The following is a 26,690-nucleotide window of genomic DNA, read 5'->3' on the forward strand; positions in this document are numbered from 1 at the left end:
TAAAAAAGGGGGAAAGAAAGCCAAGTATTATGCGATATAGTACAGCTGATTTCAGCGGTCGTCGCTCGTAAATATATGTCGTAGAATCGTCAATTCTGCAAATGTAGTCTCACTCAAAGTCACGTACTCCATTGGAAGTCGTCCTCATGCGGTTCTGCAAAAACTTCTCCCCAATACTGCTCGACCTTGCGGCAAGTCTCAACTTTAGACACCCATGTCTGGAATTCAATTCCAGGGTCGCAGCTGATGAATTTGAGCTCCTCCCAGTATGCCTTCTCGGCATCATATCCAAACCGCTGAACGACATCTTCTGGGAAAATCCATGCCCGGCCCAGTGTCCCATCAGGCCGAACTGTCGGGGCGGTCTCAAACTCCGTTCCCCAGACATTCCCCCCGGGGTTGAATTTGGGATAATTGGCGTGGATGAAAAATATCCTTGGTGCCTCGGCCACGCTAGGGTCAACGACCCGTAGTAGTCCCTTGCTAACCAAGTCATGGTCTTGGATTGGATCAGACTGGGCCATGGCGGACCCAGACATCCCTCCCGGTGCGGGGTGGCCAACCGCCTGGACCCTCTCGCTGACAGCATAAAAGGGTTCGCCAAGGGCGGAGGCAGCTTGCAAGAAGGTTTCTTTGTCCCCCTCGCCCGGTGCACCTTGCGATAACAGCCGGAAATAGTGGGATGGGCCGTAGTAGTTATAGTAGGCAGAGAGCAACAGTGTCCGCAGATGAGACTTTTTGGAGATAACGAAAGCACCAGCCTCGGTTGCCTGCCGTGCGTTCATCGGGGGTTCTTCCTGTTTTGAGATTCGGAAGTAGAGAGGGGATACTGTTGTTTCCCAAAAATCAGGCCAGGTGATCAAGCCCGTCGATTTGAACGTCTCTGAATCAAGAAGCAGCTCAGGCTTCTGGAGGGGAAAGCAGTCCGCGTCCATCCAAACCACCTCCTCGAAGGAGGATAAAAGCACTGCGAAAACCTTGAGCTGGTAGTGCTCTATGAAGTCCTTCTTCATCACGTCCGCAAGTATAAGACACCGTGCGTCCAGCTTCGGGAGGACTTCCTCGCAGATACTCTTCTCATGCTCGCTGGCATCTTTCATATAAACTTCCACTGGAAGCTCCGATCCCGTACGTCGCAGCATCCGCAGGGTTGCCAGAAAGACAGGAAGGTACTGACCACCGGCAGTGGAGACTATACCGCGGGTGCCAGGAGCATGGACTGGACGAATCTTCTTCTTATCTGCTATATCGTCCAAGAAATGTGCATGTGCATCCTGCATCTCTACCACGTTGGGCTCGTCCATGAACGTCAAGTCAGGTCGGGCATCGGCGGTGGTCACATTAAAGTGAGCAGCTTCAACGTCTTGCTCATGTAGAGGAGACGGACAATTCGGTGAGTGGGCTTCGAGTATGGGCTTGAAGGCCTTCCAAAACACATTTTGGCGTTCGGGCAGAGGCACTTCAAAGGCAGTGTTGGGAACCACCACCGAGGCAGGCGCTGGGGTCCAATTGATCTTGAAGACAGTGACGACGAGGAACAGCGCAGCGACCGTGGACAGGACCGTCCTCAGCCGAATGCGGCGGATAACGGGCATGACTATGATGTTCGCGATGGAAGGTGTCGTCGCATAGTAACCGGGTCCGATTAGTGCAGCGGCAATCACGCTTCGACGTAGCAGCCAAGATACAAAATAAATTGGGCAGCTCTCGATCACGAGCCAGGACACGTTTCTTCGAAATAAAAAATCTCAATCTGCAGCAGCCAGAGTTCCACGAAGACGTCAAGGTGCACGCAATTTCCCAGCACTTTGTAACAGGAACCCCAATACAGCAGGCGGTGGCAAGCCCCTGAAACTTGGCGCACGCCCAGGAGCGGAAGGCACAATGCAGATCATGGCTGCATCCCGCTGAATAATCGACCACGTTGTGCATCGTGCACGAAGCACGCGGCCTGCCACCGCGTCGGTTCCTCGACAGTCGACAATCGAATGAAATAACTCAAGGCCCGGCAGATCATTGCCGCTGGTGATCCATCCCCAAATTCAAAGACAGACTGACAGATCGGCACACAGACTTTTGGTTTGTGCTGCAACTCCGAGTTTCCGATCGCCCGGGTTGAATAACTTGCCTCGGCGGTCTGACAGACTAACCGGGCTGGTCTGTGGTGGCGGAATCAACCGCCAACTAGTTCCCTTATCGCCATTCCTCCAGTCAAAGACACCGGCTTGCGGGTTTTTGGATGTGCTTAACAATCTCCCTGAGCGATACCGAAAAAAGCGCCGGAGAATTACGAACCTTATTATACCTGGCACCGCGGCGCTATTCTTCCAATCCTTCCCTTCGCCCTTCCCCTCTTCTTTCGGCTCATCTCACTGCCTCTAAGAACTTCTCCTTCGCCCTGTCCGGTTCTTTGCGAGTTTCTCTTTCCCATTCTCAATCCATGGACCCCCACAGCGCGGATCGCCTCCGCATCGTCTCCTATCCCCGATAATACTCGGCAATTAGCGCAGCACGGACTGCCGGTCAGACTTGGCTCCTCAGCGGCAGAGAATGGCGCAGGCTGTCCCAGCCAAAGTACAGAAACCTCCGCCCTCATCGGCACCTGTCCGTAAAAGGCGGAAGAGAACTGTCGTGAGTGGTGCGGCCGACGATTGCTTCACCTGCGCCCGCAGTGGCTCGTCGTGTGACCGCCGCCGCCCGTACTGCTCGCAATGCCTGGAATATGGGATCGAGTGCTTGGGATACAAGACCACGTTGACATGGGGGGTTGGAGTTGCAAGCCGCGGGAAATTTCGAGGATTGTCTCTGCCAGTAAGTGGCGCACAACCGGCGGCTGACGGGAAAGTCAAGCCTCCTCGTGGGCGAGGACGAGAAAATCAAGAGCCGCAACCGCCAAATAGTACAACAACCGTCCAGGACTTCCAGTCTTCTCCGGTCTCTAATGTGGCGCCTGAGTCTGTTCCCCCGACAAAAGTACTGCCCCCGCAATTTCAAGCGGTATTCTGGAGACAACCAAGCCCGGCGAATCATCCATCTCATCCCCCAACACAGACATTGACGGACTCATCAACAGATGTAGAATCGGTCTCTGCACCTGGGAGCTGGACGGGATCATGGTCCCCGTCGTTTCCCTCGCCACCAACAGCAGGGTGGTCATGCTCGTCCCCCGAAGACAAGGAAACGGACGAGGCGATTGCGGAGTTGAGGCGACGTAGCGCCAGCTACTATCCCGCTGCAAACCACTCGCCATCGTTATCTCAATTACTTCTCGCGCGGTCCGTTGGGCGAACCCCGCGCCTTCGATACCTAATTAGCTATTATGCAGAAGTCATTGCTCCGGTGATTGTGGCCTTCGATAGCCCAACAAATCCCTTCCGTACTTCTGTCTTGCGTATGGCACAGGATAGTACGTCTCTTCAAGAGGCGATTGCCACCTTGTCTACCAGCAACCTGCGACAGAGACGTGAACGGGGAACCTTCTCAACAGGGCGGACGGAGCCTGCGCGGATGTCTTGCCTAGCGCATCGAGCTTTAACTGATGCTTCGATGCAGGAAGGCTCTGACCCTTCCGTCCCGGACGGGTTTGCTTTGGAAGAGCAATACCACCGTGCTATGGCGGTCAAGGAACTGAACAGGGAGCTGGCTGACCCGCACAGGAGGCTCTCGGACTCCGTCCTGGCCACCTTGTTAATATTATGTTTGTTTCACGGTTGTGACACTGGAGTTGGTCAGTTCAAGACTCAGTTTGCTGGCGTGACCAAGCTGCTTGCGATCCGATTGCGCTCATCCCCTTATCCATCAGATGAACTGAGATGGTTCATCCGTATGTTTTCATGGTACGACACCATGACTGCGACCACCAACGACCGTGAGATTCAACTGCATAACAAGTATATTGACCTCACTGTCACCGCCGGCGATGAATGGGGCCTCGAGAACCTTGCTGGGTGTGATGCTGATTTGTTCAAAATCATCTCACACCTAGGCCGGCTGAATCTCCTCAGCCAGAGCCAGGAAAATAGCACGCAGCCTTCACCGCACGTCTTTATACCTACCTCAGTACCGCCACCGTCGATGGCGTACTACACTCCCGATGCACTCCTCTCGAGAGTCCCGACGCAAAGCGATCCTTTTGCTTTCCCTTTGCCGACGACTCTGCCGCGACCCGGCGACCAGACCACGCAGCCTCTGTCTCCAACCTTCTGGGCGGAGTGGTATTCCGTCAAACAGCAGTTAGAAGCGTGGCGGTTTCCACAAGATAGAGTCAACCCCGGGTCTGCAACCGGTTCTATTCCGCCGTCGATGCACGCATACATCTCGCCACCCTCCTCACCGCTCCGCCAGTCGGGTGTTGCTCCTCAAAACGTTGAGGACGTCTTCCACATATCTGAGACATTCCGGCACTCAGCCCTCCTCTACAGCGAGCGCCTTGCATACCCGGATCTACCCTCGTCGCACCCTCGTATCCAGCAGATTGTGCAGCGGTCGATATCACATATCCTAGCGGTCAAATCCGACGTCTACCTGCTGTGGCCTCTGTTCATCACCGGCTCAGAGTGCGTCTTCGAAGAACATCGCAGAATCATCCAAGAACGCTGCCAGGATATCTCCAAGGACTCGGGGTTCTGCAACAATCTTTCATGTCTAGAACTGCTGCAGAAGATTTGGGCAGACACTTCTACTGAGGAAATGCACGAGAACGGCGCTTACCTCGCATCGCCCGTATACTCACAGTGCCCAACTTCAAATCCGTCCCCAAAGGGACCAGGGTTTCGATGGCACCATTTGATGCAGGCTAAGCGAGCTGAAGGAGAATATATGGTGGTGTGAGAATTATCGAAGTTAATGCATAACGAAACTATAACTAAATTTAGAAATTGCCGTTCAGGCTAAGATATACCTCAGTTTAATGAAATACTTTAACTTTCACCAGAGTTATTCGTCGGAGTGACCCCAGATGTTGGGGTGAAGAGTCCAAGCAAGAAGTTTGATCGGGTACCAGGAATCGTCAAGTAAACTCGTGCACTAAACCCAGGCCCACAAGACTTCAACTACAGCTTAAGCACCTCGTGCGCCGTCCTCGCCAAGTCAGATCCTCGTTCATAACCTGGTAAACAATCAACACCAAAGCCCGTAAATAAATCTAGCGGTGTCGACTGTCGATTTACCGAAAAAAAAAAATTCAACCTTGAAACCGTGGCCGTAACGATATCTAGGTATTCCAATTTCCAAAGCAGTTGCGCCTGCAACACCCGCGAAGCAATACATAGCAATATTATGCTAAGTTATGCTAGGGATGAATGAACACAGCCAATTTATGGTTCTGCCTGTTGGCTCGTCTGTTTGTTTGTGTATGTCTCACCGTTGGAGTTTATTTAGGCTCTGAAGGGTATCACCAAGGTAATCGATTTACCAAGAGTCCAGACTCCAGAGCCCAGGCTCTAGGCTCGGTGTGTATATGATTACGCTTTGAGTGTACGCACTGTGATGCACTGCGCTGTACTGTAGTACTGCAGCTGCTCGATATCGGAAAGGAGCGGTATACAGTATACACTGTACAGATGCTATCTAGATACCTTACCGCTAGCTCCAGGGATGAAACAACTGCAGCGGGCTGGTGCGCTGCATGCGTGAGATGAAGACGTTATTGTTAAAAGTTAAAAGTTCTCGGCTGGTCTTTTCCTCCAGGGCCCGAACTGTAGGGAAGAGAGAGACCCCTTACATGGTGCATAAAGTATACGTCCGTCCAGGTTTCTTGAATCTTGAATCTTGTTACCCGGTAAGTACACCGGGAGCACTAAGTACTATCAGGTAAGGCTGTGCAGTCTATGCCTGTTTTATGCTTTATGCTTTATGCAAGATGCGATATGCAAGATACTATACTTTAGTGGTCGTGCACTTCGTCATCGACAATGCAATGCAAATGAATCCGGTAAATCAGGTAACTGAATCTACAATATTGCAGCTGTACTTGCTTTTACTCAGTTCCAATTGCAAAATTGAGGATTAGCTTTTTTTTCCCCCCCCTTTCTTCGTTCGTGGTTGAATGAACAACGCATACGTACTAGGTATTACTACCCCTCCACCCCTCCTGTCTGCCACCCCCCTCCACAGTCCACACCTCCACTCGTTGCTAGGGCACTGACGCTACTAGAGCCCTAGTCTCTACTTCACTAGTGGTGGTGTATGGAGCGGAAAAGGTCTCCAACAATTCTGCACACGAATACGATCAGCTGTCATTGTCATCAATCGTCATGCTCGTGGGGTCTCGACTCTCGAGTCATACGGAGAAGAGGCAGATGAATACGAGTTGGGCTGAAGGGATTCATCTATAGAATAGTAGAATACTAGAAGAAGACGGTGTAGACCGAAGCGGGGTCTTATCGAGAATAATTCATACAAAGATACCCAAAGAATGCCCTGCCATCTGCCATCATTATCATACTCTATTTTCTCACAAGAGCCATACTATCGAGTAATACCAGCAAACCGAGAAGAGCGGTCTCCTGGCCGTAACGCCCAGATAACAAAGAGAAGAGAGAGAAAAAAAAAATAATAACCCCCGCACTCGATACCGAGTTCGAGATCAACTCCAAGTCCAGCAGTTCAATTCATTATCCAACCCACCACCGCAGTCGTTCCTCGGCGTGTCAAGCGCTCATTTGCGGGGATATCGCCGACTCCACTCCGTTGGACAGCACTGCACATGTCGGGGCAGGCTAGTGGGAACTTACCTACTCTTAGTCTGAGGACAGCCGGAGCCGGTAGAACGATAGGGATTAGGGTCAGCCTTGCAGGTGCAACCACTGCCAGCAGCGCAGGCGCAGAAGGGCCGATTTTCTCGGGAGATACAGTCGCTAGCTGTTAGTGTGATGTGCTTGTGCTCGTGTGCATACAATGATACAACTCGACGACACCGTTGTTACGTGAGTACGGATACTAGTTAGCGCTGGATGACGCGACCGACCCAGTCTTTCAGTTACCAGGGTTTTGATGTTGAGTTGTTCGCTGGCTAGTGCGCTTGGTTTGCTGGTTGGATGTTATGTGGGATGGCTGATGGCATGCAAGGCCGAAGGAGGGAGTGTAAAAATATACCCCGTAGTGGTGGTGTAAGCCTCAAGCCTTGCATTTCATCATCCATTCCATTTGAGGGGCCGAATATTTGGATATCCAAAACCCGGATTACATCAGTTTGTCTTAATTTTACGGAGAGAACATGTTCGTGTGTCAGGCACTGTCCTGACCACTCAGTGGCAGCGCGCAACTAGGAAGATGGAGCAAGCATGGACAACGTGCCAGCAAAAGTCCCATGCATGCACTAACAGATAGCAGACTCCGGTGTTTGAGAGCCAGATAGGGCTCAGGGCAAGGGCTGGACGCGCACAAATCCTTCCAGCAGGTGAAACCAGGGATTTTCCTTGCTCCTGGTGCTCATTTCGTTCGGCCGCACGATCGGCGTGAGGCTGGTGGAAGCGAATCCTGCCAAACCAGGGGAAATTATTCTCAGACAGGCCGAGACGACGAGTCAAGGGCGAATCTTTGGAACTGAGATGGACGAGGGAAAGGGGATGGGAATGCACGAATCACACGACCAGACGTCTCCCGTCCAAGGTTGGAAGTCCAGAACAAAGGAGCCCAAGGGAAAGAGTAAAAAGTAAAGACGCGATGCAAGAGGTATGTGGGTGCAACAGTGAAGAGGCCAACCCACCCGAGATCACTTTGCCCCTTTGCGAATGAGACACGGCGTCCCGGTAAGTATCGATACAGTACGGTACAGTCAATAAATGAGACGGAATATAAATATCAGCAATATTAAAAGGCCGCCCATGATTGCGCAGGAAATTGAGCAATAAGCAGAGCAAGGGGCGTGAAAACTCTGCTTGTGGGCCGTGATCTGGCTCGTTCGTCTCAGTCGCACTCAGTTTCGAGCGCACTCACGAGTCTGTGCTTGTCGCTGCTCGCGAGTTGCGAATGTATTGGGCCTTTGCGACTCGCAGCTGCTGAACCGTTGGGTCGGAGTTATTCAGTCGGGCCCATTTCCCTGCGATCCGAAGTTCTAGCAGGCCTCTAGCTTTTTTCCATCGTCCTTCCTAATCTCATTGGCGCGGTGCTCCTCGCATCAGAACGCCATGTGCGCCATCAAAAGCCTCTTCTCAACCCAAGTGCGAAACACATGCTTGCTTTTCTGTGCCAGGGGTTACACTTTGCCTGAGAGCCGTGTTGATGGCGAGCCACACTGGTAGGCAGCAGTCGAGACCCTGCCTCCTGAATTCTTGGTCCAACTGGACGATTCAACTGAACGATCCAACCGAACCGGGAATCACTACAGACTCCCATCGTACTGTCGTATTTCCAACTTGCGGTGACTGTTGCCCTGTGTGATGGTGTGGTGGGTGCCCAGCAAGTCGGCGGTAAAGCCCATCGCATAGATGGTTGCCCAACAGGAGTTTTGCGTTTTTTACTTTTGCATCGCTGCAGTCGCAATTTAGCGAGTCGAGCTTATTTTGCTGGGTCGTTTGATCCACGGAATGCAGCGGATGCATCCGGTAGCCTTCCATGGGACAGACTGGTCGCTCTGGGGACATGACCTCACATCCAGACATCGTCCCTGACGCACATGCAGCCATGCGCCATATGGCCCGGGGTCGCCAGTGTGGTCAGTGGCCACTCTTCGGACGTCCTGGCTGGCCTTTTCTCGCTTGTGCAGGTCGCTCGCCAATTAAAAAAAAAGAAATAATAACTGGCTGTCTCCCGCCACAGCCACTGCTCCATACCAATAGGCAGCCGTCTGACGGCAGATCAGACACAAAGAAATCTTGACTCAAGATGAGATTTTATTTATACACTGCTCAGCCGCCATCTGGGGCGATGACGGCTCAGCCGATGACTCATTGCACGATCCATATACCCTCTCGTTCCCACCGGGAAGGCTCCTGTTTTCCGTGTCTAGCTGGATGCACCAGCGTAACTGGGGGGCAGTGGATGGGTGGCCCTGAGTCAAGTCGAGGCGAAGGCTATATCTTGACCCGTGCCTCGACGGCGAAACGTGCCCAACGTGACTCAGGCGGATAAGTAGGAAAGCAGGAGTATATAAACCTCTTCAGTACTCCGTAGACTCCACGGTGGACAGTCGACAGCACTGCATGAATTAAATGATAATTGATAAATCTAAAGTACCAACTGTCTGGAATAATACGGTAAAACAGGAGCGCTGAAATTTACGGCGCCAATACAGCCCCACTGGACCGCCCGCTTACCGCTGGGGCCCACCGGCTCCAAGACACTGACTGCACTTTCATTTTCATACAAAACCGGTTCGCCCTCGCTCGCTCGCTCTTAGTCTGAGTCCTCTCCCTTCGCCATCCAAACTGCACCATCGCCCATCTTGGGTTCACATCCAATCCCGCTCCTTTCGCCACTGTCGCCAGCTCTCCTGGGTTCACTCGGCTTCCCCAGGATTTGTCACTCGTCCCATCTGGTCTTCAGGAGTCGCCTAGAAGATCCTCGGTATTTCGCCGTCATTCTCTGCTGAGACTCAGCCTTTTTGCTCGATTTCATCTCAACGCTCGGGTGTCCGACATCGTTCAAATGCACCCTTCGCACATCACAAGCTTTCAATCCTCCTCTCCCCTCAAAGCCGTGCCACGGTGACGCCCCCGTCGTTGATATCTCGATTTCGTTGTCCTTTTGATCGGCGTCGATCGGGTTTTTCTGGACGATATCCTGTACAATATACTGGGTTGNGATTTTTGCCTGCTTTTTGTGCCTTTTTTGGTTTGTTAGCTTGTTTTGTTGTTTGGTTAATCGGTAATTGGGCTCTCAAAAGTTGTCGATTTCTTCGGTCTGCTTTGATATATTGCATTTTCGACTATCTCTCACACGCACACGCACACCCGTGACTCGGCTCTTATATTCATGCTCGACTCGCGATAATGTACCACTACTCTAGTCCACCTCCCTCTGGGTGGCCCTCCTTCGACTACATGAACTCTCCCCCAACCTCTCCTCACTACGCCTACTACGCGAACCAGTTCACCAATCCCTTTGTTTCGCCACGAGGTCCGACGAAGCGCCATGGCCGTAAGGCAAGCTACGCAGCGCCTCCCTCTGTATACACCCATGGTTTCTACGGCGCAATGCCCGAATTTGGCACCCCGTCCAAACACGAGAATGTAAGTGCCTTTTTTGGTGGCATTCCGTCCTCCTACTACCGTCGCAAAACCATGTCCGGTGCTCCCGCTGGCATCTATGACTACGGTGCTGTCCCCCTTCCGCGACAGCAGTCATCCCGGAAACGATCTATCTTTGTGGATGTGGTCGATGATGGATACGATGATATGCCTCGATACGCCTCCCGCGAGGAACCAAACAAGTCCCGCCGGCGCCCGTCAACGTCCCAACGGAAGCCAAAGCCACCAGCCACTGATCCTTTTTTTTCCTCTGCCCAGGTCCCTGTTTTTGACGACGTTGATGCCGCCAAGCGGTCGCGCGCCCGCCGCCAGTCAACCTCTACCCGGAACCCGTCCAAGCCGAAGCCCGCGACAGCGTCGAAACCCCCACCCAAGGCCACCGAGGAGGATGCCGAGCGCGCAGGAATCCCGCCGGGCTACTCAATAAAGAACTGGGACCCGACCGAAGCGCCGATTATCCTGCTCGGCAGTGTGTTCGACGCCAACTCGCTCGGCAAGTGGATCTACGACTGGACTGTTTTCCACCACGGCGCCTCAACTCCAATGGCCGATGTCGCAGGCGAACTCTGGCTATTGCTAATTAAACTTGCTGGTAAAGTAAAGAGGGCGGCGGAATGCGTGGACCGGATCAAGGACATCGATTCTCAAGAAACCGTGGAGGACTTTTTAGAAAGCGGGGAGCGGCTGTGGTCGCGCTTCAAGAAGCTGCTGAGGACGTGCGAGCAGTTTATGTGGAAGGCAGCCAAGCGAGAAGGTGGCAAGTCGGTATCGATGGGCCGCAACGCAGGCTGCGAATTTGTCGAGTCGATCTTTGGTCGCGACCGTGAGTTGGAGAATACGGAGAAGCTGATGAACAGTATCCGTGTATGGAATATGCGATTTGACGCAAACTGCGACGACATACTGCGAAAGCGAACCGCTTAGCTACAGAAAGAAAAAGAAAAAAGATATGCGCCTGATGGCGATGAGATATGTGTGCCATATGCCACATGATTCGATTCGAAGTTTCGAACGATTATTACTACTATTACACTGGTTGAAGTGTTTTTTTCTCCGGATAGCATTTGAGCGCGTTTGGATTGCGATTGCTCGTTGCGTTCTGATCTTTGCGATTACAAGCGATATCTGACGTTCAACGTTATCTGCTTGATTTAACTGAAGAGTCTTTCCTTTGTTTTTTCCTTTGTTGCAGTTTGCTCTTTATTTTTATCATTTTTATTTCCCTCTCTAGCATTGGGATGGGATTCTGCTTGATTCACTTGATTCGCTTGATTCGCTTTGGAGTGCATGCTCATGGGAGTCATTTGCATCTCTGCTTTTATGATACCATTCTGCGAGCTGTTCAAGTTCTTCAGTTCAGTTGGTTGGGTTGATTCCTTCTTTGCTAACCCACTACCTAATCAATATACTTTACTTTACCTTCAGTATTGCTTCGTTACCTCTAGTAAACGACAATGTACAGGAGTCAGTTGATGTCATTACAAGAACAGTTCATCAACCCATACTCAAACCGTAATAGCCGTAACCTTCAGCGATCACATCACATCTGCATGCAACGTTATTAGCAGTACCCCTCATTCGCCTGCAGCCTCGTCACTGCCCGGCGCCCGCAAGCGCCCCGCCAAGCCAAGCGCATTCACTCCTATCCAGTACTGGATGTTCAGAACTAGGTATTCAGTATTTGGGGCCGGAGTCCGATTTACAGTACAGAGTATCGAGTATCAAGTATTGACTGCATTCCTACCTGCTATTCTTATCGTCTGCATTTCTCGCGGTGTTGACTGTTGTTGATGTTTTGTTGATATCGATAGTATGCCCCCGCTTGTCTACGGTAGTTGGTGTGGCCCGGTTTTGCAGCATTCTTCGCGACACGTCCGAAGTTTCCATGCACCAATCAACCAACCAACCAACCAACCAACCAACCAACCAACAACAATAACAATACCACAAGCAGCAACTGAAATGCCTCTTTCCTAAAAGAAGACCGGATAATACCCATACCTGGTATTCTGGTACCTGGTACCTGGTATCTGGTATCTGGTATCTGGTATTCTAACCAGTCACTATTGTGGCTTAGGAGTACAGTAATAACTACCTACCTACCTTCCTACCTTGTATCTTGGGCTTGGAAGTTCTCCAATCAATCAATAATCCGTCCAATGGGCGAGCGTCGGGAGGATGCGCGTTCGTGTCCACGTGCGCCGTTAGTCGGGCCCCAAAATAGTCCGGGAGGGGTACAGCAGAGGCATGGCCTATCACTGACCACTCCCTTCTGGTCTTGGTTGGAGTGGAGGGGATTCTTCGTCAGTCCGTTTGGCAGGTTGCAGGCCAGGCAGGGCAGGACTGTATTGGTATCGGTATCGGTCTTGGTGTTGGTGGTATTACAGGTATACTGACATACTGACATACTTACCATTTACCAGTGATATTTGAATGGAAGGGGTGGAGGGGTGACTGGGTGTGGATGTGAATGAATTGGGGGAGGGTGGGAGGGAGGGGATGAGGCTCTTATTGAACTTCTCTCGGCCTGGCTGCCAATCTAGTCGGACGTGGTAAACAATAGTGTTGTACCAAGTCGGGTGTTGTGCAGGATGCAGATACGAGTTGGGTATTGTTGGTTGATCCGGGTATATGGGGTTGAGGTATATTCTGGATTATTTCTGGTTTTGTAGTAGTCGGGCGAAGGATTCAGGATGTGGCAGTATCGGCGGTACACTGGATTATGTACCTGTATACTTAATGTTGGGTAGCTATGCTTGGTCAGATATATCCAGGTGTTTGTATCTAACTATATCTTGGGAGTAGGCTTATGGGCAATATGGTTTGTATGTTAGGAGTACTACATACACTTCCAAGGTTCCAAGCAACGAAACGGAGTAGTCTTTCCACCAATTAATATCCAATATCCAATTCACCAAATTATATACTTGTGTGTAGTGAAAATATACAAAGATTATATTCAGGGTATCATATCATGTAAATCATCCAAACACACCCGTATATCCATCTAAGATCGCCCATCCAACTCATACCTCTCCCTCTCCCTCCTCCCCTCCCCCTCAAGCTCCGGTCTATCTCTCCCACCAGGAAGCTCAAAAACACGGCGTTCCGTGTTTTCAATCTCAGCTGGTGAAACTCCCGCCCCTTTATCCGTTTCAATATCAGAGCCGTGTCTCGTCCCTGAATCCTCTCCAACCTTTCCTCCTCCTCCTCTCCTCCGACGACGAAAGAAGAGAAACAGCGCCACGGCGATTAAAAGAATCACCGCACAAGCAACCCCAACTCCAATTCCCGCTTTAGCACCGGTCGACAAGCCCCCCGTGTTTGTATCCGAGTTTACATTATCGGTACTGGCACTGTCGGTACCCTCTCCTGCCGTTGGACTAGGCTGGTATACCGTAATCGTAACTGGCTCCGTTGGATCCGTCGAGGTCGAGGTCGAGGTCTCAAAGGAGTAGGTGACAGTGCTCGTCCTGGTCGAGCCAGTGACGGTGACGACAGTGGTAGTTGTGCCCGGGCTGGTCTCCTCTGTGCTACTGGTGGTTTCGGTGCTTCCTGTCGTCGTGTCCGTGGGAAAGTCCATAGTGCTATCGATCGCTACCGGCTCGGTGTCCCTGTCGCTGTCCCAGGCGCTGTCCATGTCGGTGTAGATGCTGGTGGCGGCTATCTAGGTATGTTAATGTTGGTTCCGGCGGCGGTTGACGGTTCGGATGAAAGAGGCGAAGCTCACGAAGAGAAGAAATGCGTCTAAAAGGATTTAATTTGATGTAGGTGGGTAGAAATTGAGCTTTCCGTTCGACTTGGTGAACCAGAGCCAGATCAGACAAGATCAGACCAGACAGACTGCCTGGACAGGTGCAGTCTTTGGCAAATGAAGCTTGAAGGTGGGAGGTGCGAATGGTGGACACGCTTGGCTTTGGTTTGGGAAAGGGGCGCTTTAACCTCATCCAACACTAGAAAGGCACTGTCGTTTCCCGGCTTGCCCCTCAAGGAAAACCGGGCTTCAATTGGACGCGATGCCTTGTGAACTGCATAGCTCGTTGCACGAGGAGTGGCAGGCGTGAAGTCGATTGGACCGTGTAGGAAAAGCAAGTTGGGACTAAGCAGCGTTCACGACCGTGAGATGAGATTGGCAGTTCGACGATTATGGCAAGATTCGGAGGACTCCGCACGGAGTAAATTGATTGTACAGCATTATATAGCCCTTGAGAGAAGAGGACTATTCTAGTATTCTAGCGCTATGCGAGGGTCACTCTATCAGGCCGAGGCCCAGGCCTCTATATCTATACCAAAACATCCAACTCCAACATCTACATTATCGACCCCCAACACCCAGATACAGGCCACTCACTCAGAAAACCACACCAGCCATCCAAAGGAGATAATCACCTTCAAACCCGCACTCAGCCACAACGCACTCTCCATCCCCCCACGACTCCTACTCAACCAACCCCCGACAATCGCCCCAATCAGCAAAGAAACCACACTCCCCACGCGCCGATTCCGCTTAACATTGCCCCGAACATCCTGGACAATCTTCGGATCACTCGCAACATCAAAGTAAACACTCGTCAACACCACCGTCGGAATCTCATTGAACCCCAGCCCACGCGCCGCAGTCATCGACCCCGCAGACTGGAACGCCAGCAGCGCAATAGGGATAAGTTCCAGAAACAGCTTTCCACCGGTCAAGGACTCCGCCTCGGCCTGCGTGTGCGGGATCAGGTCGCCCTCTATCAGCGCGACTGCGATGATGACCAGGATACCCTGGAACAGGAACGAGGTGAATAGGGTAACACGCTTCTTGGGCCCGATGCTGCGGCCGTAGAACGAGAAGAGAAGCGCGCCGATGAAGAAGGCGGCGATGGAGACGAGCGATTTGAGCCACCCCCATGGCTTGCCGGATGGTTGGTTTGAGGCGCCTAGGCCGAGGAAGATTGTGTTTCCTGGGTTTGTTGGTTAGCTGGTACACTGTAGTAGCCTGGGGTGTACGGTATTTTCCGGTTGCCGAGGTCGGACTTGGGAGGAGAGTTAATGGGACGGACCTGTTTGCATAGCCAGGAAACAAGACCAGGCATTGTAGGCGGCGGAGTCGCAGAGCCCAGTGATGAAGCAGAGGACGAGACAGAGGAGGTCGGCGTATCTGGCCGAGACGGACTGCGACCAGAGCGAGGTCGCTGTCGCTGTCGCCGGCTTTTTCTCACTGTCGGCCTCTGGTGGGTTCGCGGTCAGGGGACCATTGCCATTGGTATTACCGTTGGCAGCCTTGAGATCGCCATTATTGGCTTCGATGTCGGCCGGGGATGCCATTCCTGTGTCTATACCATGGAATGCTGGGAGAGGAGGGAGGTGAAGATGGAGGAAGCAAACTCTGCGGTGTCGGAGGCTGCTCCGACTGATGCGATCGGCGGGAACCGACAACCTTGTAGGGCTGAACGGAAATGTCGGTGCCTGGAGAACAAGCACGACGACGATGGCGCAATTTCCACTAAGAGTGTGCTATTTTCTAGGTTCATCCACTGGCAAGTTGGCAACTCATGCGACAGCATAAAGTACCTCGAGGTTGGACTTGTTTACACCACAATGCTGCAATGGTCTCGCTGAAGGATGATGAACAGTCGGAGTTAAATCAAAATCTACAAGGCTTGGCCAGCAGATTATTTATTCTTCCAGTAAGCTCCTCCATTAGTTATAGTTAAGTAAGAGTTCTTGGGTTTTTATTGTTGGCGAGTGTTAACTTGTAAGAGCGTGTGGGTTCTGCGGGCCTCAACCCGCGGTACAGTATCAACTATCAAGTTATCAATTTGTAATCATGTATAATCCAAGCCACCGTAGGTATAGAGTCAGACAGCAGGATGTTTGAGCGAGAGTGTGTGGAGAGTTGTGAGGATTCAATGTTAGTTGGCGTAGACTGCAGCGTCACCTTTCCCGCCAGGACACAACCCTTCCCACACACTTCAAACCACTATTTTGCTATTTCACTATCCACTTCCATCCTACTTCTTGATAAATAAAACCAACATTTGGTGCTTGGATACTAGCTATATCAGCCTATTTGCTGCCGTTTGCTACACCCCCAATTCTCTAAATCAACACAAACGACCAGCCATGCTGAAATCTTCCGCCGATATGCTATCCTCCTTACCAAGAGCTTCACTGCACATCTAAAATATCGATTAGACGAAGACCAACACTGCCTGGGCGACTTTGGACGGCCTCGACAAGAACTTATAAACCGGCGAGATCAGCTGGGTGGATAGTAACAGGGTCGTCGCTAAATACACCGTCCTGGATATGCAAGTCATATACATCGACGGCGCTGAGGCTGTCGTGCCTCTGCCTAAGCAGTCTGCAACTGCCAGTACCAGCAGCGCACCATCATAATCGCCATCATCATCATCCTGAGAAGGACTAGCCCTAATGGACACCGAAACGCCCCTCATCCTAGCCCCAAACAAATAAACCACAGAAGCCCTGTACTGCCAAATCTCCCCGCAGATCCAAATGATTGATGAAGCTGGCGCATTTGATGGCCCCTGCGACGTGCTCGACGAAATCGCGCGCACGCTTACATTCACCGTCGGTCTGAGCTAGTACCTCGGGCAGCCTGGAGTAGTTAAGATCAGGTGGTAGTTGAGGGAGGTTAGATGGGAAGGAATTGGAAGGGTGGTATCGTGATGGATGTTCTTAGGGCAGCCGGTCTTATGCCTACTTAGCTGACGGTTTATGGAAAAGCAAAACTGCTTGCCCTGGCAATTAGATTTCATTGGCTCGAGAACTAGTTATTCGAGTCTGATTGGTGTTGTGTAAAATCTACTGATCGATTAAGTTGTCGGATGCTGTCAGGATAAACCCCGGTCAATGCCGTTTGCTGCAGCCACAGGTGGACGACAAATATATATCTAACCAAAATTTGCATACCAGAAATGCGCAGTACTATTTAATTAACCCCGCTGTTATTACACTCGTCAGCATAGCAATTGACAGAGATGAATATTGTTGTTGCAATGTCAAAGTCGTCGTCGTTTTGATAAGTGTGGTTTAACCGGTGGCGATATCGCTCGGGGCAGCCATTCGTTGCCGCACTTTGACGATGTAATGCCCTTCCAACATTGGAAATCCAAACATGGGTTCCCCGCACTGGGGATTGAACCTAAAACAACGCCGAATAAAGCATTGAACCGAGTCTCGACGACTCAGAGAAGACCATGGCACAGCTAGATTGTCTGGACCATGGCCCAATGACCTCATACTCCCCATTGTGCAATCATAGCTTCCCCGGGGACGAGAATCGAATAGACGGCAGCTGACAGCTTCTCTGTGGAGGAACACCTGTCGTTGTAGAGTCTCCGCGTCATCATACATCATCAACGCCACCTGCTGCGATATAAGACGTGGACAGTGAGTGCTTCTTCCTTGACAGAAGAGAGCAATCCAACAGAGTATATGAAACAGCATCAATTGAGATATTGCAACGAGGTACGTCACCCTGGCATCGCAGTTGTCACATCTCTAGCCACACCTCTGGCATGACCTGACTTTTGAACTCGGTTAGTATCATGTCCTCAAAACCAACCAATACATTTAGTCCTGCTGGCGAGCAGGCCAAGCAGGCTGCGTCCAAAACACAACCGGGCGCAAGCACCTTGAAGTCTCAAAAAAAAGACCCTACCTCCGGCTGGAGTATCGAGGAGATGCTCGAGACCGGAATGGATAAAGACGGAAACATCATTTCGGATCCTTACTCCTATATCGACGGTGCGAAGTTGAGCAAAGGCGAGCACGGTCACCCTGAAGCGGACGAAGTGTCTGCCTCGCTCGACGACTTCGACTAAGCTGCGCAGAGTCCGTTCCCAGACTGATGTTCCCTACCAGACCGGGCACTTTCTGAAGTTGGCGGACGCTGTCGCTGCGAGTTGATGGATGTCGCTTCACGATGTCAACACGCTCATTTTGACATGTAGTTATCAGACAAACAGGTGGCAAAGTAAATAAACCAGTAAATAATTGAATGCATAAATGTTAAGACATGGATCGAACTGTGAACGATAGCTTCTACAACGATAGCTCGAGTTGGGGGCATTGCTATGGCAACCGCCCGCACTGAGATAGGCCTAGACCTGCCTCAGGCTCCACGCGATTCTCGATCCGGCAAAACCAAAACGAAGCCAGCTGTAACGCTTCAACTCACCGTTGTTGTTTCTTCTCGACTATTTTTCTCCCAGAAGACATGAGATGAGGGCGAGGAGCATTGCGGTTCCGTGATTAAAGTTGATTAACCGGATCGCCATCGCCTGTCCTGCGATAGAGCTTATCCTCACAGTCTCCCACTTCCCTTACTTCGGTTGCTGCATGTTTCGCTCTTTTACTTCACATCGCAGCGTCGCTTCACCTCGTCTGTCTATCGCGCTCCATCCAATAAAACAATTTAGTTAAACGTTGAGAATTCCGACTGAAAAGCGAATCCGCGTTTTATAAACACTCGTCGCCTCGAGCGGCAGCCACCGCCGTCGCACCTGCCTATCCGCTGTGTTTTGCCCCGAGTGGTACACCGGCCTGTATGTACCATCACCTTGTCCGTCGTCAACGGGATATCGTCGCTCAAATTGTACAGTTATTGAGTGATCATAGTGAAGAGATGGCGTTGGATCCGCGCTTTTACCACCACATCGCCCCAGGCATCGCCTCCGGCTCGCAGTCTTCGGCTTCGTTGTCTGGGTTTTCTTCGGCCACGGGAATCACGAGCCCGTCTATACAGTCGAGTGCAGTTTCTTCTGCCGCTCTTAGATCGACTGCTTCAAGCCCATCCCTGCGCTCAAGGGAGGGTGTTGCAGTGCAAAGAGGATCAGATGGCGTCTCCAGCCCTGCGCCTGGAGGAAACGTGCACGTCGTCGTACGAGTGCGGAAGTTCCTACAAAGAGGTACTATTTGAAGGCCCTGCCTTGGTGTTCTGGATAGGACAGCTAACGAGAACGTTTGATTCATAGAAATCGAGCGTCAGGCGCCATGCCTTATTTCGATGGACCCTCACACCCAGGCGACCAAGTTAAGAGCGCCGCAATCTCACACGTTTGACGAAACCAAACCGAAGTCGCAGGCTCGTGGGAAGGTGCTAGACGATAAGGAATTTATTTTCGATAACTCGTTCTGGTCGCATAATGAAGAAGACGATCATTATGCCCACCAAGAGGATATCTACAATTGTCTCGGCGAGGACTTTTTGGACCATAATTTCGAGGGCTACCACACGTGCATCTTCGCATACGGACAGACGGGCTCTGGAAAGAGTTACACCATGATGGGGAACGCTGAGCAACCGGGTCTCATTCCCCGAACCTGCGAGGATTTGTTCCAGCGTATAGAGAGTGCCGAGTCGCCGGATGTGAGCTTCAACGTTCGTGTTTCCTACTTTGAGGTGTACAATGAGCATGTCCGCGACTTGCTGGTACCCCGAACAGATCCACCTCACTATCTTCGCATTCGGGAATCGCCTTCTGAAGGGCCATACGTGAAAGACCTTACCGAAGTCACAGTGAGAAACTATGCCGAAATCATGAAGTACATGCGCAAAGGTGATGTTTCACGTACCACTGCTAGCACCAAAATGAACGATACATCCTCGCGATCACACGCTGTCTTTACGATTACCTTGAAGCAGATCCACCACGATCTCTCTACAGATGAGACTACAGAGCGTACCGCACGGATTCGACTTGTTGATCTTGCGGGGTCCGAACGAGCCAAGTCAACTGAAGCCACTGGCCAACGCCTTCGCGAGGGATCCAATATTAACAAATCCCTTACCACCTTGGGCAGAGTCATTGCAGCATTGGCCGACCCCAAAGCCGCACGCCCGGGTAAACGAAAGGGCAAGGAAGTAGTACCTTATCGCGACTCGATTCTCACCTGGTTGTTGAAAGACAGCCTTGGCGGCAATTCTAAGACGGCCATGATTGCCTGTATTTCGCCCACCGATTACGAAGAAACTCTTTCCACCCTGCGCTACGCGGACCAGGCCAAACATATTCGCACACGCGCAAAAGTTAATCAGGATCATCTCTCGGCCGCCGAGCGTGACCGACAGATTGAAGAAATGGCGGAGACAATCCGTACCTTGCAGCTCAGCGTCAGTCAATCCGCCCAAAACCGTCGAGAAACCGAAGTTCAGAACGAGCGTCTTGAGGAGTATCAGCAGAAGGTAGAGAAACTTCAACGACTTATGGAGGAGACCAAGATGGTTAGCGAGTGCAAGATCAGACAGTTGCAAACCGAGAATGAGGCATTGCGCAATCACCTGAAGCTGGCGCTGGATAGCCTGAAGAACCCAATTCCACCAGTCACAATTGAGAAAAGCCTCAGCGACGTTGATATTTTGGAACAGGAGGATGAGGAGGAGGAGCTGGTAGACGACAAGGAAAACCGACCTGGTTCTCCTACTTCAGAGATCGAGACGGAGCCGGATTTGATCTGGGAGGACGAAGACGACACCGTTCCGGCTGGTGGAAACCATCTTCAAGCCCGAGAGATGCAGGCAACTATGGAGGGTCTGTTAGGCGACCTCGATGTTTTCAAACGGAAGCTCGCCACGGACCACGAACGCTTCAGTTCCAACCGAAAGCATGAAGGCCGTAAACGACGGCGAGCACTTGGAGATATTTTAGGGAATTAGCCCACTCGTAGTTTAGCGATTATATCCTGGAACGGCGTTTCTGGGCGGTTTTTGTGAGCTTTGATTCTTGTACTAAGTTTTTGATTCCTTGAGGCCTTGCAATGATGAGACGAAGGTATGTCAGGATGACTACACGATGGACATTGGGTAATCAATTAAATCGATTATGATATGTGCTTCTACTCTTGTATCTTGTCCTCCGTACGAATAACGAGGTACGGTAGTTAAGTTCATAGTTCGAGTTGCTTGCGTTAGCCTCTCCTGCAACCTCCGTTTAGTAGCCGCTTATGGCATCATCGCCCGTTTCGGCGTGTGAGTCAAATCCACCGCGCTTCCCTCATCCCCACAACCGCCCGAAAAAAAGTCTCCAATGCCCCTCCTGATTGCCGCCATCGCATTCAACCCCGTGCTCTCAACATGGCGACTTCAGCCGACCCTACCTTAAACACCGTATCATCCCCTCCCGCCGCCCCTACCCCTGCGCCCGCTTCGGACCCGTCAGCCGCAAAGATGGAACAACAGCAACCCGCCTCTCAACCATCCCAATCGCAAGGCCAGAAGGCCCCGAAACCCGCAAAGCCCGCCAAGCAACAACAACAACAGCCCGCCAAAGACAAAGCCGGCTCCGCCGACGCAGCACCAGGAGCCGAAGGCCTCTCACCCGCGGAATTGAAGAAGAAGGCTAAGGCCGAAAAGGCCGCCCGTCGGGCCCGCGAAAAGACAGAGCGCGAGGGCGGCGGCGCATCAGGCGGACAAGGCCCCGGCACACCGGCTGGAAAGAAGGGTGGCGCTGATGCTGGAGGTGCGGCTGCGGGACAAGGTGCTAAAGGACAGAAGGGCTCTGCTCCTAGACGAGGGTCTGCGCCGAATGTGCCCCAGGGAGAGAGCAAGAAGAAGCAGGAGGATAAGAATGTTGCTGTTTTTGGTCATCTTTATGGACAACAACGGCGGACTACAGTTGCGGGTGCTGGGAAGGAAGTTCACCCCGCTGTGTTGGCGTTGGGGTTGCAGATGAGGGACTATGTGGTTTGTGGAAGCAGTGCGAGATGTGTTGCGACCTTGCTGGCTTTCAAGAGGGTATGTTTCGTCCTTCTTTATTTCACTTTTTTCCGCCCCAAAATCACAATTTACGCTTCAATTGCTGGAGTGTTGCTGACTTGACTAGGTAATTGAAGCGTATACGACACCTATGGGCACATCCCTTGCTCGCCACTTGACCACCCATCTATCTCATCAGATTACCTACCTCTCGACGTGTCGCCCCCTCTCCATTAGCCAGGGAAATGCTATTCGAGCGCTTAAGCTGGAAATTGCCTCCATCGACCCGTCAATTCCCGAAGCGCACGCCAAAACGACATTGTGCGAATTCATTGACAGTTTTATTCGCGAGAAGATCACTGTTGCGGACCAGGTCATTGCTGGCAGTGCAGCACAGAAGATTAAAGATGGTGATGTTGTCGTGACATTTGCAGGCAGTTCCATTGTGAAACAGACGCTTCTTACTGCGTTCAAGCAGGGCAAGAAATTCCGCGTCTCCATCATCGACTCCCGCCCGCTTTTCGAGGGTAAGAACTTGGCGAGAACACTGGCCAACGCCGGTCTGGAGGTGCAATATTCTCTCATTAGCGGCATCAGCCATGCAGTTAAGGACGCAACGAAAGTCTTCCTCGGCGCCCACGCCATGACCAGTAACGGACGGCTGTATTCGCGCGTCGGCACGGCGCTGGTCGCCATGTCGGCCAAGGAGCGTGCCGGTGGAGTCGAAATCCCCGTCATCGTATGCTGCGAGACGGTCAAATTCACAGACCGGGTCGCTCTGGACAGCATTGTTGTGAACGAAATTGCCGATGCCGATGAGCTAGTCCTGACACAACCACCCACCCAGTTGACGGACCTGCCAGACCCTGCTGCGGTTGCGCAGCCAGAGCCGAAGAAGGGAGGCAAGGCCGCTGCCTCCAACCCCAACCCATCTGAGTCTAGCCCCGCATCAAAAACTAACGCATCCCCTCTCGCGGACTGGAGAGACACGCCCAACCTGCAGCTTTTAAATCTTTTATACGACGCAACCCCCGCCGAATACGTTGACATGGTGGTGACCGAAATGGGCAGTTTGCCGCCGAGCGCTGTTCCCATCGTGCACCGCATGAGCACGAATATGTAGGTATATTTTTTTGACGTCTGTCCGTCGCATTGGGGTTTTCTTTCTCTTTTTTACTGTCTATACTGTATGGGTCTTTTCGTTTCGAGCATTGTCTCCAAACTTGTCATCCATTCTCGGGCATCGGAACGCAGGGGCTGCACTAGCGGAACTCGTCACCATGTTGTATTGACTATGATTATGCTGTATGGCTAGCGAAAATTAGAGCAAAAGTATTGGAAGTGATATCTGCTGGTTACCTATTTGCTTGCCCATGTAGTGAGGTAGGAAGCGCACTTTTTGAACATCCATTCCGTCAAACCCGTGCTTCATTTTAAAGCATGTAATAACTATTAGCCAAAACCAATCCAAATAACCAAACGAAAGCCCGCAAAGGAGCTGTAAATCAACGCCTATGGTAACCAAGGCCGCGGTCGATATCACGTGCACAAAACCCGTGACACCCAATCCAGAAGGCGGTAAGGAGCGTTAGCACGCGTGGCCGGCACGCGTTTCGCGTTCCCATTTATCAAAAGTGCCATATAATCAACGGAGATCCAAGCCGACACCAAAACTAAATCCAAGATCTCACATTCAGGTCCTTCGGCAACCCCAGTGCCAAATAATACAACAATGGGCTCCGTACAGGACCCAACCGCTACAGAAACATCCAATGGCGAACTAACCGAGCTCTTTGCGCCCTCCGCGCCGGACGGCCTCCCCGCAGACATCCTAGGGGAGCTGCAATCTATAATGCGGGTTCATGGGATCACCGCGCAAGAATTGTTTTACCGATGGGAATCGTACTGTCTGCGCATGGGCTCTGAGGAGACCAAACTTGATCTGGAGACTGTGAGGCTGTTTAAGCGGGATGTGCAGGATAATTTGGAGCGGCAGGCGAGGGGCCGGCAGCAGGTTGAGAAGCGCACTGGTGGTGTTGCGGCGACCCCGAGGGCGAGAGAAAGGGATATGGGGTTGGGTGCTGGGGCTGGTACTGGGGATGTTTTTGGGATGTGGGTTTTTATCCTGCGCTATATCGCCTTATGGATGGATTTGTTTGAGGGTATGCTGATGTGTGTGTGCTTTGGAATAGGTTGGATGGATTGACACCCGGGAGAACGCCCGGAAGTGCTGGTGGCTCGGCAAAGAGGAAAGCGGAATTTTCGTCGCCATCGGTTTCGAAGAAGGTTGATTCGCCGCTTAGTTCCAAGACGAGGGTTTCAACGAATGGTGCAGGGGATGGGGTACAGTACGTTTTGGCTGCTTCGTTGGTATATCGAATTGCCGTTGACTTGCTCTAGATCTGTCCCGTTCTCAGAGCGTCCGAATTCTGGCCAGACGATTGAAACGATCAATGAGCATTTGTCTCTGCCCGAGACACCCATGGCGCCGTTCTCAGAGCCTCGAATTCGTCCCGCCGCGAACACGGATCTCAAAAAATTTGGGTACAAACCTATGGCCATGCGATTGTCGGAATCGTCTGAGATTCTGGACGACCGGATCGATGAGTTTACGGATATATTCGAGAAGAAGTACGAGAGCGAAGACATCACGTTCGGTAGTGCTGCCGTGCAGAGCACGAGCGAGATTGTTGCGGTAGGGCGCATCGCCTCTGACAGTACAGAGGGGAAGCTCAATCCAGCGTCGCTCGTACTCGAGACGTCGAGGCGCTCGGGAGCCGGTAAAAGGGTGCCTCTAAATGTGGACTCGATTCCGTCAGTGAATTTCTTCCCTGGGCAAATTGTTGCCTTGCTGGGCATCAATGCGTCGGGAAATTACTTTTCAGTCAAAGAGGTTCTTCCACCACCTCTTCTGCCGCCTGCCGTGTCGTCCGTCCCTACTATTGAAACTACTAATGAGCGCGTATCGGAGTCCGGGTCCTCACCATTGAATGTTATGATTGCTTCAGGACCATATACGGCAGACGACAACTTAGATTTCGAGCCATTAAAGGAAATTTGCCAGAAAGCCGCAGAGAGCTATGCGGATGCGCTCATCCTCATGGGACCGTTCCTGGACACTGAGCACCCATTGCTGGCATCAGGCGATTTTGACCTTCCAGGATCTAACAACATTGACCCGGATACAGTTACCCTCACAACTGTCTTTAGGCACTTCATATCCACACCACTACAAAAGCTCGCAGCTGCCGTCCCGAGTATCACAATTGCTCTCGTTCCCTCTGTTCGGGATGCCGTGAGCAAACACGTTTCATGGCCACAAGAGCAGCTACCCAAGAAGGAGCTTGGACTGCCAAAACAAGCTCGCATGGTTTCTAACCCGGTGACATTTTCGCTTAATGAAACCGTTATCGGAATGTGCTCGCATGATGTGCTGTACGAACTGCGGCGTGAAGAAGCTCTCCACGGAAGACCCAAGGAGGCCAACATCCTAACACGTCTAGTGAAATACATGATTGAGCAGCGACACTTTATGCCTATATTCCCGCCATCATCTAGGGATGCCCTTCCAAGACCCGGAATTGATGGTGGGCTTGCAACGGGTGCTGCCCTGGATGTGCCCTATTCCAAGCTCGGTGAATGGTGGAATGTGCGGCCAGATATCCTGATTGTGCCAAGCATGCTCCCGCCCTTCGTCAAGGTATGATTATCCCGGTGGATGCCGATGATGGCTGGTGTGCTAACGATAAACAGGTGGTCGACAGCATCCTCACAATAAACCCAGGCACTATTTCCAGGCGACGAGCAGCAGGGACCTACGCGCAAATGGCCATCCACCCCCGCGTCGTCAGCGAGGAAGAGCAGGAACAGAAAAACGTAAGCCACAATCTATACGAAAGGGCACGGGTGGATATAGTCCGGATATAGGACGCCCTCCGGCTCCTGTAAATGTATAATGAGGCGTTTAGGTGTAACGATATTATAATGACCATTCCATTGGATTGTTGCATGCATCCGGGGTATCAATAAACGTCTAGAAGAAGAAAAAAAAAAAAAAAAAAAAAAAAAAGCCCCTCAACACCAACCACTACGGGGCATCAAACGAGGAAGTAAAATGTGTGAATCACCGCAAACAAACAACCCTCTTTCCACCCATCAATCTCCCCGCATCCTTAACCCTCACTTTCCCTCCCTTCGCTCCCCCCCTCGCACCAGCCCCACCACTCGCAACCAGCCCCTCAAGTCCCAAATCTCTCCAAACAGTTTCCCTGCGTCTCTCCATAGCCCTTGTGATCCCAAACGCTGCGTGCTGGTCAGGGACAACGTCGTCCTCGTCCTCCGGGTTCGGCGGTTGATACTGCGGTGCCACGTAGATGTCCTCGACGGGAAGAAAAGAGGGGATCAGTGCCGGCGACGAGGAGCCATATGTCACAGTGTGGTTATGGTATGTATGTGAGGACGAGGACGATGAAGCCAGCGATGCAGTGTGACTGGTATGTGGGCGCGTGAAGTCTTCAAAGTAGTCTGCGAGACGCGGATGGTGCATGTGGATGTGCGTCGGAGAGGAGTCTTTACTCTGGTAAAAGTTAGATTTTCACTGCGTCGAAATGCTTGGGAAAAAGCTTATACCATTTTGCCTAGACGTAAGGCGTGGGAACGTGTAGTTTATGGTTCAGTGTGTCTGTTGTTGGTGGTTGATGCTCTCGCCTCCATGCTGAAGCAAGGACGGCCGCGGACTCCGGGGGTGCACTATTAATCAGCATAATTGTGCAGCGATCATCATGCTGGGCAAG

The 26,690-nt window shown here is 51.7% G+C and overlaps 10 protein-coding genes across 10 annotated transcripts; 6 read left to right on the forward strand and 4 right to left on the reverse strand.

Moving 5' to 3' along the window:
- Positions 1–119: 119 nt before the first annotated feature.
- On the reverse strand, positions 120–1,595 carry ASPSYDRAFT_145508 (alpha-mannosyltransferase; the record flags this gene model as incomplete). Its single annotated transcript, XM_040841526.1, has 1 exon — positions 120–1,595. One exon carries the CDS (start codon positions 1,593–1,595, stop codon positions 120–122), a length of 1,476 nt encoding a protein of 491 aa, XP_040705664.1.
- A 1,116-nt stretch (positions 1,596–2,711) lies between these two features.
- ASPSYDRAFT_54821 (fungal specific transcription factor domain-containing protein) lies at positions 2,712–4,830 on the forward strand (the record flags this gene model as incomplete). The annotated part of the gene is made up of 2 exons (XM_040848918.1): positions 2,712–2,811; positions 2,975–4,830. 2 exons carry the CDS (start codon positions 2,712–2,714, stop codon positions 4,828–4,830), a joined length of 1,956 nt encoding a protein of 651 aa, XP_040705665.1.
- Positions 4,831–9,932: 5,102 nt separating this feature from the next.
- Positions 9,933–11,114, forward strand: ASPSYDRAFT_85559 (uncharacterized protein; the record flags this gene model as incomplete). The annotated part of the gene is made up of 1 exon (XM_040851537.1): positions 9,933–11,114. The coding sequence occupies one exon, from the start codon at positions 9,933–9,935 to the stop codon at positions 11,112–11,114; it is 1,182 nt and encodes a 393-aa protein (XP_040705666.1).
- A 2,004-nt stretch (positions 11,115–13,118) lies between these two features.
- Positions 13,119–14,283, reverse strand: ASPSYDRAFT_593747 (uncharacterized protein). Its single transcript, XM_040849688.1, has 2 exons — positions 13,921–14,283; positions 13,119–13,853 (listed from the first exon to the last, which is right to left on the reverse strand). The coding sequence occupies exons 1-2, from the start codon at positions 14,135–14,137 to the stop codon at positions 13,198–13,200; spliced, it is 873 nt and encodes a 290-aa protein (XP_040705667.1). The 5' UTR covers positions 14,138–14,283; the 3' UTR covers positions 13,119–13,197.
- Positions 14,284–14,537: 254 nt separating this feature from the next.
- ASPSYDRAFT_144939 (YoaK family protein) lies at positions 14,538–15,500 on the reverse strand (the record flags this gene model as incomplete). The annotated part of the gene is made up of 2 exons (XM_040841482.1): positions 14,538–15,136; positions 15,236–15,500. 2 exons carry the CDS (start codon positions 15,498–15,500, stop codon positions 14,538–14,540), a joined length of 864 nt encoding a protein of 287 aa, XP_040705668.1.
- Positions 15,501–17,745: 2,245 nt separating this feature from the next.
- Positions 17,746–18,225, forward strand: ASPSYDRAFT_40427 (uncharacterized protein). Its single transcript, XM_040846083.1, has one exon. It carries the CDS (start codon positions 17,750–17,752, stop codon positions 18,023–18,025), a length of 276 nt encoding a protein of 91 aa, XP_040705669.1. The 5' UTR covers positions 17,746–17,749; the 3' UTR covers positions 18,026–18,225.
- A 525-nt stretch (positions 18,226–18,750) lies between these two features.
- ASPSYDRAFT_142932 (kinesin-3 family protein uncB) lies at positions 18,751–20,859 on the forward strand (the record flags this gene model as incomplete). The annotated part of the gene is made up of 2 exons (XM_040841290.1): positions 18,751–19,111; positions 19,178–20,859. The coding sequence occupies 2 exons, from the start codon at positions 18,751–18,753 to the stop codon at positions 20,857–20,859; spliced, it is 2,043 nt and encodes a 680-aa protein (XP_040705670.1).
- Positions 20,860–21,276: 417 nt separating this feature from the next.
- Positions 21,277–23,020, forward strand: ASPSYDRAFT_54825 (translation initiation factor eIF2B subunit delta; the record flags this gene model as incomplete). Its single annotated transcript, XM_040848920.1, has 2 exons — positions 21,277–21,936; positions 22,025–23,020. 2 exons carry the CDS (start codon positions 21,277–21,279, stop codon positions 23,018–23,020), a joined length of 1,656 nt encoding a protein of 551 aa, XP_040705671.1.
- A 528-nt stretch (positions 23,021–23,548) lies between these two features.
- Positions 23,549–25,937, forward strand: ASPSYDRAFT_40429 (DNA-directed DNA polymerase alpha subunit POL12). Its single transcript, XM_040846084.1, has 4 exons — positions 23,549–24,009; positions 24,090–24,245; positions 24,298–25,597; positions 25,651–25,937. Exons 1-4 carry the CDS (start codon positions 23,630–23,632, stop codon positions 25,822–25,824), a joined length of 2,010 nt encoding a protein of 669 aa, XP_040705672.1. The 5' UTR covers positions 23,549–23,629; the 3' UTR covers positions 25,825–25,937.
- An 83-nt stretch (positions 25,938–26,020) lies between these two features.
- On the reverse strand, positions 26,021–26,643 carry ASPSYDRAFT_194888 (Apc13 domain protein; the record flags this gene model as incomplete). The annotated part of the gene is made up of 2 exons (XM_040843703.1): positions 26,527–26,643; positions 26,021–26,473 (listed from the first exon to the last, which is right to left on the reverse strand). The coding sequence occupies exons 1-2, from the start codon at positions 26,527–26,529 to the stop codon at positions 26,021–26,023; spliced, it is 456 nt and encodes a 151-aa protein (XP_040705673.1). The 5' UTR covers positions 26,530–26,643.
- Between the last annotated feature and the right edge of the window lie 47 nt (positions 26,644–26,690).

The sequence above is a fragment of the Aspergillus sydowii genome (genome assembly GCF_001890705.1).
Source record: "Aspergillus sydowii CBS 593.65 unplaced genomic scaffold ASPSYscaffold_2, whole genome shotgun sequence".
In the NCBI taxonomy this organism is placed as follows: domain Eukaryota; kingdom Fungi; phylum Ascomycota; class Eurotiomycetes; order Eurotiales; family Aspergillaceae; genus Aspergillus; species Aspergillus sydowii.

Coding starts and splice junctions, on each gene's coding strand:
- ASPSYDRAFT_593747 (XM_040849688.1), bottom strand. CDS start 14,137: ATGAGGTTAAAGCGCCCCTTTCCCAAACCAAAGCCAAGCGTGTCCACC. Junction 13,854..13,920: donor TAGACGCATTTCTTCTCTTC/GTGAGCTTCGCC, acceptor ATACCTAGATAG/CCGCCACCAGCATCTACACC.
- ASPSYDRAFT_40429 (XM_040846084.1), top strand. CDS start 23,630: ATGGGCTCCGTACAGGACCCAACCGCTACAGAAACATCCAATGGCGAA. Junction 24,010..24,089: donor ACTGGGGATGTTTTTGGGAT/GTGGGTTTTTAT, acceptor GCTTTGGAATAG/GTTGGATGGATTGACACCCG. Junction 24,246..24,297: donor GGTGCAGGGGATGGGGTACA/GTACGTTTTGGC, acceptor GACTTGCTCTAG/ATCTGTCCCGTTCTCAGAGC.
- ASPSYDRAFT_40427 (XM_040846083.1), top strand. CDS start 17,750: ATGTCCTCAAAACCAACCAATACATTTAGTCCTGCTGGCGAGCAGGCC.